Consider the following 10,031-nt stretch of genomic DNA (forward strand, 5'->3'; position numbering starts at 1 on the left):
TTAAAGCTGTCGTGTTTAGTAAGTCAAAAAGTAGCTTATAAGCTAGCTTTTTGAAAAGCTACTTAGACTAGCTTTTTAAGAGTTTTTAAAAAAAATTTCAAATACACTCCTTAATTAATTATAGAAACACATACTCTTACATGTCTTTTTATGTAATTTTATATATTTCAGCTAGTTTTACCATACGTCATTTTTTATCAGCTAGCTTTTCAGCTATCAGCTAGCTTTTTATATAACAGCTAGTTATTAACTAACTTTCTAGCTAACAGTTAGCTTTTCAGCTAGTATGCCAAACATAGCCTTAGTGCGTTATAATTTGGTGAAAGATTCAGATACAACTATCACTACCACCTACCGAACGATATTGCGAGCCTTCTTCTGACAACCATTAGTTGAAGCCGCGTAGGTTTGATAACAAAGTAGGCATCTGAACATTCCACCGTCTACATACAAGTTTCGATAAATCTTTGGTCATGTCACACTCAAAGAACAAGTGTGTAGTAGTCTTAACCTCCTTCTCACATGTAGGCATAACATATAATTAATCTTTATTCCTCTCTGAGATAAATTATACCAAGAAGGTAATTTGTTGGGAAAGAGACGCCAAGTAAAAAATTAACTTTAATAGTAGTAAGGTGACACCATCTGTGTCACTGTATCCGAGACAATAAGAAGATGCTTATTATTTACGACCTTGCAGAGTTCAAAGAAAAAGCATCGAAAGCATCGAGCGACCAACTCCACTTATCCGCATATGAAGAAATAAAATCGATGACATCAAGGCCGAGAAATCAGACCACTGCTCAACCTCACACCCCCCCCCCCCCTCCGATTTTCTTCTAAAAGAGGTATCCCAACCCGATTGAAGCATCTTTGTAGCAACACATATTTGTTTATCCAATTCAAGGGCATATAATCCATGGAAATAATTTTTTAGTGGGCTGTTACCAATCCAATGATCCTCCCATAAAGCAATAAGCTTGCCATCACTACTCACCCTTTTACAAAAAGACATAAGATCCACAACTTTAGAGCATAATGAATGAAAAGTCTTAATAATTGAAACTCAATTGGAGATACAAATATTCCTCAAAAAAGAATGGCCAATTAACCCCCTTTCTCCATGAATGGATTTGATCACTTTCATCCAGAGAGCATATGGGAACGAAAGAAATCGACAAATCCATTTAAAGAGAAGAGCAATGTTAAGAGAAAAAAGACTATTAACCCCAAGGCTACCATATTGCTTGTGTGTTAATACCTTCTTCCATTTAACCCAAGTCATATTACGTTCTTCCAAATTAGACCCTAAGAAATAAGCATTACGATATGATTTTAAACGGTTAACCACAAACTCTGGAGCTCTAAATAATAAGGATGGAAATGGGGCGGGTTTGGGGCGAGGTTGACCATCCTTGTCCCCATCCCCGAGTGTCTAACCTTGTCCCCATCCCCATCCCCGACGGATGCGGGGAATCAAATCCTCTCCCCTTTGTATTTTGGGCTTTTCCCCAACTCATCCCCAATCATCAACATAATAAACTCAACTTAAAAAAAAAAAAAACAAGTTTAAAAAATGATCAAAACCATATGTCACAATTAGATTCTGTTTACATCAATCGTAATGTTTAACAAGCATGAAAACAAAAAGTGACGATTTGGTATACATATCGCCGAACAAAGTAACGATTGATGAACTCTTGAAATTGTGAACATAATTTGGTATATGGACTCCATCTCTGATGGTCTAATATAGATCAATTTATTTTAGTGGACTTAATTCAAATTCAATAAATGATCGATATATATATATATATATATATATATATATATATATATATATATATATATATATATATATATATATATATACATAGTCCCTGATTGGGACGGGTCAGCCGGGTTTCCCACCGGGTTGGGTGAAATTTTCATCCCTACTAAATACGTCGGGGTAGCACCCAAGACAGACTTGAGCAAAGTCAGTCTTTCCTAATTGAAAGAGTTTTAGCCTTCCACTATGAAAGGTGTTGCTTTGTTTACATTAAAGGTGTTGCTTTGTTAAGTGATTTAGTAGATATTTTCGAATGTTCTTAAATGACATGTTAAAGTAGATAACAACAATATCAATTAAAACCGTAAAAACCTAAAATATTAAAGTTTAGAATTTCAATATCAAATGTGATACCATGTATCCATTTTTGAATTTTGGGTATCGAAATATTCATATATGAATCTGGATATAAGAATCAAGTCTTAAAAGAATCTCGCATATCCAAAATTCGGATCCTAACATGGCCTTATAAGAGAGTTCTACAAAAAGTTAAATATAAAACAAACAAGATATATAAGAAGTGGTGTTTGGTAATAAGGCAAAAAGAAAGGTTTAAATTGACAAATAATAATCTTAAGGGACTCTATATTGCAACTACCAAAATTAGCTTACGGCGCAATTAACAAGCAAACTTGTAATCACAGATAGAGGGAGAGAGAGAGAGAGAGAGAGAGAGAGAGAGAGAGGAACCGTGGATGTGAAGGTCAAACCAACAAACACTTTGAAAATCTGTGACCGCTGTAATCTCCGCTGTGTTCTTGCAAGTTTTTTTCTGCTCCGGTGAAGTTCATCATTTGATGCCCTATTCTATCGTTAATCTTCGACGCTTGGCGGTGAGTGGTGGTGGTGGAGGAGGAGGAGGAGGAGTGCCGGTGAAATTACAAGTAGTCGATTATTATTATGAGGAGAAACCAAAACAAGGCCAATAATGATAAACATGACAACAGCAATGGCTTAATTCCTAATTCGTTCAGATTCATTTCTTCATATATCAAGACCGTCTCTTCGAACGTCCGGTCCGCCGGAGCCTCCGTTTCTGGATCGGTTTCCGGTGATTCCTCCGATGAACTTCGGAAAGACCAGGTTTCATGATCGATTATTTAGTTGCTTGATTTCGCGTTTGTTTAAGAGTATTTTACTGTATTACGTAAGGATAAGGATTGATGCTCTTGCTACCGTTTTAATAGTGGATTCTGAAATTAATCTCATGTGTATTTATATCTACTTGGAGTATATATTGTAGAAATTATTGCTTGGATTTTCTTCGGAAATGGAAATTGATATAAAGGCTGAGGAATCTAATTTAGCGATTAATGAGACACTTAATTTGGATTGGGGACTAGTGGACGAGATATTTGGATCTTTCCTTAAATATAGGGTTTATTTGTTTTGTGGTTCTGGAGATGCTGCTCTTTCTATGATAGCCACATAAACAACTGTGCGATTTCACCCTTGGAACTACATAATTGTTTGGAAATTGGAGTTTTTCAAGGGTGTAGCAGGGGGTCACTTTAATCATATGCTTGAATTGTTTACTACTGATATGAGTAGAATTGGGGAAGTTTTGCACTTATGACAAAAAATTAAAGAGGATATAGACAAAAATCTCACTAGTTTCTTTCTGCTACAATTTAAAATGGAAAGTGAACTTACAACCTATACCTGAAAGTGAGAAAAAGGAGCTGAGGTGACAAAGGTGATTGCTTCTTTGCAGATGAGGAAGTATTAGAAAGTCAAAGCGAGTTCGATAGTCAAAACATGCATTTTTTGTGTGTACTTTGTTGTGGGTCCAAATAGAATTCTAGGCTTCTAGCATGCTTAGATAAAACATAATTCTCTATGCTTATGGACTTAAAAAGAAATTACTTCAATGAGATGTCTTAGATTTGACTTGCTAGACATAATGCTTATGGAATGAGTGCTACTTTTGTGAATTATCATTTCAACATTAAAATCTTTAGGGTTAGTTTAAAAATAGTCCATAAGATAGCCCCCATGATGAATTCTCATGTGTTCTCTTTCCATGTTTTGCAATTTGGGTATTGTACTTATAAACTAAATAGGTTATATTGTGTTAATCAATAAGAAACTGTTGTGCAATTATGATCTTGTATGTGATCATGTTAACACATTTAACACATGTATTTAAATGATAAAAATCTGTTGCTTATCAATAAAAGTCCCTTCTTTTGCACTATCACCACTAAACTTTTGTTTAATCGCTCTGTAACCATTGATTTTTTAGGTTGTTACAAAATATGCTGCGTGTATATTTGTATAAGTTTGTATTTATAAATTATAAATGATAATAATCAGTCAAGATTATATTTTCTTGAACAGGTACTATGGTGTTGCTTTGACAGATTAGAGCTTAATCCATCAACAATCAAGAATGTCCTTCTACTAGGTTACTCAAATGGTTTTCAAGTTCTTGATGTGGATGATGGTTGTAATTTTAGTGAACTAGTTTCAACTCGTGATGATCCAGTCACATTTCTACAAATACAGCCTACCCCTAAAGAAGCAACAACAAGTGATGCCCATGAAGGATTCAAAATGTCACACCCCTTGTTATTGGTTGTTGCTAGTGAAGAAGCTAGGGTTTCAGGTATATCACATTCACACAATGAAAGAGATGAATCCCAGATGGATAATTCCATGTATTCTCCTAGAGCTGTGAGATTCTACTCATTAAGGTCACATAATTATGTTCATGTGTTGAGGTTTCGGTCAACTGTGTATATGGTTAGATGCAGTCCAAGGATAGTAGCTGTAGGTCTCACTTCACAAGTAAGCATCCATTATCCATTTACATCCACTCTTATTTTTATCTTTCCTTGAATTTTTAAGGGGTTAAATGCAAGAAATAGCAATGTATTTTAAAAAAAATATAGGTATCTACCAAATTATAGCTTTCTAATTATAGTTTTTTCTTATTTGGACATTATACATTGGAAAATTTAACCCAGTTAGTTATACTTATAGCAGTGAAAATTGCTTTGTGTTTGGATATAGTTGGGTAGATTTTTTATGTTGAATCTTTTGTGGTATGATGGGATAAAGGAAGGAACCTAATAGTCCATGATTCATTGCGTAGAAATGAAAAGAACCTGTTTCTTTTGCACATCGGAATGGAATGAACCATTGTTGAAGGAATGTGATTCCTTCCATTTTGTTAATTTTGATTCCTTGTTAATTTTTTTTTCTTAGTTTTGAAAAGGAATGTTATCGAACAATTAACCATGTTTTTTTTTCATGGCAGATATATTGCTTTGATGCAGTTACACTGGAAAACAAATTTAGTGTGCTCACATATCCAATATCACAATTAGGAGGACAAGGAGTCTCTGGAATCAATATTGGATATGGGCCAATGGCTGTGGGGCCCAGGTGGTTAGCATATTCTTCCAACAACCCATTATTATCAAACACAGGGCGATTAAGTCCTCAAAATCTAAGCCCTTCGCCAGGTGTCAGTCCCTCAACCTCACCTGGCAGTGGAAGTTTAATGGCTAGATATGCCATGGAATCCAGCAAGCAGTTTGCTAGTGGACTTATTAATCTTGGAGATATGAGTTACAGAACTTTCTCTAAATATTGCCATGACCTTCTTCCTGATGCTACTAGAGCTGTGCCTCATTCTACTGAAAATGCTAATGCTGGAATGGTAAGATTTTTGATAATCTTTTAATTTTATTGCAAACATTTAAAAGGAAATAAACTTATAATTATTTAATTATCCTTTCTCTTTATTGTTTTGAATCATATCTAAAAATTATCTGTGCAGGTTGTGATTAAAGATTTTGTATCAAGAGCTGTTGTTTCACAATTTAGGGCCCACACAAGTCCTATCTCTGCACTATGTTTTGATCCGAGTGGGACCCTTTTGGTCACTGCATCTGTTCATGGGAATAATATCAATATTTTCCGGATTCTTCCATCATCTTCACATAACGAATCAGGCAACCGAAACTTTGATTGGAATTCTGCTCATGTTCATCTTTATAAACTCCATCGTGGCATGACTTCTGCTGTTCGTTTCTTTCTACTTTCTCTCTCCTTTTTCTAAAATTATAAAACCACTCAAAACGACGTAAAAAAAATCGCCCTTTTGATTGTGTCGTTTTGAGTGGTTTTGCACCTAAGCTTATATAATTATTTGGTGAGTATGGTTTTCTGTTGATTTAACAGGTGATACAAGACATATGTTTTAGTAACTATAGTCAATGGATAGCTGTAGTTTCATCAAGGGGCACATGCCATATCTTTCTATTATCTCCTTTTGGCGGTGAAACCGGTATTCAATTACAAAACTCCAACAAAACCAAACTCTCACCTTTTGTATCACAACCATGGTGGTCGACCTCCTCTTTCACAAAAGACCAATCATCCCCACCCCCACCCCCCATCACCCTATCAGTAGTTAGCAGAATAAAAAACGTTAATTTCGGGTGGATTAACACCGCCGGAAAGGCGGCTGTCCCGCCAGGTGTCATTGCCGCCTGTTTCCATTCTTCCGTACGCCGGAATCATCCGGAACCTTCTGTTTCTAAAGCTGATGTATTAGAGCATTTGTTGGTGTATACGCCATCTGGGTATGTGATTCAGTATGAGTTGTTGCCTTCTCTAGGAAGGGAGCAAGGGGAATCCAGTGGTTCCCCTCAAGATGAGGAGTTGAGGGTCAAAGTTGAACCCGTTCAGTGGTGGGATGTTTGCCGGAGAACGGATTGGCCGGAAAAAGAGGAGTTTATTGGTATTGGTGGTGGTGGTGGTGGGGGAAGACATGGTTTGGTGGAGGCTGCGATGGCTAATTCTGATGATGAAGATGGTGGTGTTGTGGAGAAAGATTTGAGTAAACTAAAAGAGAGATCGCGGTGGTATCTTTCGCATGCTGAGGTGCAAATGAGATCCGGGAGAGTTCCTGTTTGGCAAAAGTCGAAGGTGAGAAGGGTATTTTAGTCATTTTGCATCCCACCTTCTTTCTTTCTTGTGTGGGACAAAAATTGCAATTTTTGTCTCGTTGAGACTTCAATCCAAGTCCAAGGTGCTTACTGATGATGAGGAGAGGGTATTTATGTCTTTTTTCACAGATGTATGTTGGCATTTTTCAAGAATGCTTATGATCTGATTATGATATGCACAGATATATTTCTATGCAATGGCCCCACAGTCTCATGATGATGGTCATGGTGGGGAGGTTGATATTGAAACAATCCCAGTGCATGAGATTGAAGTTAGGGAGAAAGATTTGCTGCCTGTTTTCGATAGCTCTTGTGTGGTTCATCCTGGTTGGACTGATAACCGGTAGTCTCACTCACATCAACCCTAACCCCTCTTCCATTCATTTTTTTCTTTAATTTCATCCTAACAAGGGTATTTACGTCTTTTAATCTTTTCATGCATGAGCATGACTCTCTTTGCAAAAGACGCAAATGCACTATGTAATTTTTTGTCATGTGTTGACAAGTAATTGTTTTTTTTTTTTTTTTTTTTTTTTAATTTTTATTTGAAGAGTGTTTGGTGCTGGTAGATACTCTGCTTCGTCTTCCCATGGTGGTAGCAGCAATGAAAAGTTTCCTCAAGATTCCATTGTCTCTCATGGTAAAGATCGTTTGGTTTAATTTTTTATTTATCTTCTACTATTTTTTTTTCTTATTTAAAATATACATAGTTAAAATTATACATTTCTATTTGTATCAGTATATATAAAATGAAAATAAAGTAAAAGGGAAAAATGGAATTGAATTCCTTCCACCCTCCCTAGCCCTAGGAATGGTGAAATCCATCAAACATGGGAATTGAATTCCATCCATCAGGCAACCAAACACACCATGGAATGGAATCTAAAGATCCCAGCGGAATCCACAGGAGTTGGAATCTAAAATTCCATTTTGAGGCGTGTTTGGTTGCCAAACCAATGGAATTTAACCAACTCCTGGAGTCTCCTTCGAACTCAATGATGGAAGGATTTCATCAATTCCTATTCCATTCTTCATCTTTTCATAAGAAAAAGACCAAAGTGCCCTCAGAAACCCATTTCCTATGTAACATTTATCAAAATGTTATATACACTATTGATATAGTGTTTTTTTAGCGAATTGCACTTTTAGTCCCTGTAGTATTCAGATAAGATATAATGACAGAAATGGTCCCTGTATGAAAAAAATTACAGAAATATTCCTTGTGTCTCAAATACAAATACAAAATGACAGAAATGGTCCCTCTTTAACAAAACTACAGAAACAATCCCTGCCCAAGTAAAAAATTACAGAAATGATCCTTCTATAGGAAATATAGATGAAATTGCAGAAACGATCCCTGTGTAAGATAAAGTTACAGAAATGGTCCCTCTTGCCAGCAACGTGTGGGCTAAAAACCCTTGTTAACACACAAAAAACATTCTTTCTTTAACATAATATTCATTTCAATTTCTTTGATAGATTTACAAACCAAACATAAAACAAGTAAACGACAAACGCATGTATGTGATTCGTTTATTTCCAAACAATTCCTTTGACAGATCCCATTAATTAATTCCTTTAAATGTAATTCTCACCCAACACTGTTTTTTATTTTCTATTTTTGTTTATTCTCTCAGGCTCATCACTAGAAGCAACAGAAGCACAGATTGCATCTTACCCTATTCTCGCTTCAACTGTAAATAATAAAGACAGCATGAATAGGCTAACTTGTTACCCTCCTGTTGATGATGAAATCATGAATTCTCCATCTCCAGTTGACCACTCAATCCCACCCGACCTAACCGTGGCTCGCGGGGTCAAGTCCTTGGAAAGCGTGGTCACTAGCGATGGTTCCAACCGTTCCGACTCAAGCATGAACAACACTGTTAATGGATACGGACACGATTTCCAAGAAGAATACTGCAACCCTTCAACTCAGGAAAAAAGAGAAATTAATGAAGTTGATGGAAAAAATGGTCTCCATCAGAGGAATAAATCCGAGGAAGATGGTGATGATGATATGCTTGGTGGGGTGTTTGCTTTCTCTGAAGAAGGTCAGTAGTACTTCTATCCTTTCCATAATTGGTGGTTGCATTGTTACATAAAAAAAAAAAAAAAGAAAAAAAAAGCTGAAATGTCGATTGATTAATGAATGCAGTTTAATAATAAATGATTGCAGGTTGATGATGGTGAAATGAATGTGGGTTTGATGGTTGTGTAACTAATTACTGATTTGATTTGAGAGGTGAAACTTTGGGTGTTGTTTCTTGTTGGGCAACAATTCTTGGTTTTCTCTGTTTCTAATTCTTCTGTACATGATGTATAGTTGGGTATCATTCCATATCTCTTTTAAAAGTAAAAAAGAAAACTTGACATTCTTTTACGCCATCAGGGTTTGTAGTTTTTACCTTTTTTTATTTTTTATTTTTTTGTTTCTAAAATTCATTGCATGCTTGTTATAACAATAAAAAGATGAGAAAATCTATAAGTGGATAATCTTTAAAAGTAAAGTACAATGCTTTCATAATAAAAAGTTGGAAGTACAACACTATAAGTGGATATCTTTATTATTTTCAATTTTTTAATCTATACTATTCACATTTTAAGCAAAGAGTAGGTAAACATAATTTCAGTATATTTGATGGTCTATGAAGTTGGTTTAAAGATTAAAACTACTAATTCGAATTCCCACTGTTTTCCCATCTTATTTTCTATTAAAGTCAAAGTCCTCTCATATGCTTATTTTTTTTTTTGAATATGCACTTAAAAGTATCTTTAATCGCTTTCTACTTGTAAACCAAAATGTATATTTTCCAAGATGGTAAAAACATAGACTAAATTAGCTATTTGTTCCTTGCAGTTTACGAAATGTTCAGGTTTAGTCCTTTAACTTCTTTTTATGAGGATGGTCCTTGTGGTTTAATTTGTTTGTATGGTTGGTCCCTTATCCATGTAAATGTCTATTTTTATACTATATTATATCTTTATGTATTCTTAATTTATATAAATATTACTAATTTATTTTATCATTTGTATTTAATTTTATTGATTTTTAATTAATTAGTTAGATTTATATCGTAAACAAATGGACAAAAACCCCACCTCAGAAATCGACTCCGTCTCCCAACATGCTTTCGGTGTAGCTGAAGCTTTCTTTTTTAAATGAAACATCCCTCTCACATTGGCTAGTGAATATAGTTTAACAAAACCCAAATTTTTAAGTTTAAATATTCAAAATA

At 35.2% G+C, this 10,031-nt stretch overlaps 1 protein-coding gene across 3 annotated transcripts; it reads left to right on the forward strand.

Moving 5' to 3' along the window:
- Window positions 1-2,483: 2,483 nt before the first annotated feature.
- On the forward strand, window positions 2,484-9,175 carry LOC111894525 (autophagy-related protein 18h). 3 transcript variants are annotated; one of them, XM_052764246.1, is made up of 9 exons: window positions 2,484-2,914; window positions 4,172-4,621; window positions 5,094-5,498; window positions 5,619-5,864; window positions 6,023-6,772; window positions 6,975-7,135; window positions 7,344-7,432; window positions 8,430-8,846; window positions 8,972-9,175. In XM_052764246.1, the coding sequence occupies exons 1-9, from the start codon at window positions 2,732-2,734 to the stop codon at window positions 8,974-8,976; spliced, it is 2,706 nt and encodes a 901-aa protein (XP_052620206.1). In that variant the 5' UTR covers window positions 2,484-2,731; the 3' UTR covers window positions 8,977-9,175. The 3 variants fall into 3 exon arrangements, with proteins under 3 accessions (XP_052620206.1, XP_052620207.1, XP_052620208.1); XM_052764247.1 differs by having other exon boundaries at window positions 7,362-7,432; XM_052764248.1 differs by lacking the exon at window positions 2,484-2,914 and adding an exon at window positions 2,990-3,527.
- The last annotated feature ends 856 nt before the right edge of the window (window positions 9,176-10,031 follow it).

The sequence above is a fragment of the Lactuca sativa genome, chromosome 5, assembly GCF_002870075.4.
Source record: "Lactuca sativa cultivar Salinas chromosome 5, Lsat_Salinas_v11, whole genome shotgun sequence".
In the NCBI taxonomy this organism is placed as follows: Eukaryota; Viridiplantae; Streptophyta; class Magnoliopsida; order Asterales; family Asteraceae; genus Lactuca; species Lactuca sativa.

Coding starts and splice junctions, on each gene's coding strand:
- LOC111894525 (XM_052764246.1), top strand. CDS start 2,732: ATGAGGAGAAACCAAAACAAGGCCAATAATGATAAACATGACAACAGC. Junction 5,865..6,022: donor ATCGTGGCATGACTTCTGCT/GTTCGTTTCTTT, acceptor TTGATTTAACAG/GTGATACAAGACATATGTTT. Junction 7,136..7,343: donor CCTGGTTGGACTGATAACCG/GTAGTCTCACTC, acceptor TTTTATTTGAAG/AGTGTTTGGTGCTGGTAGAT.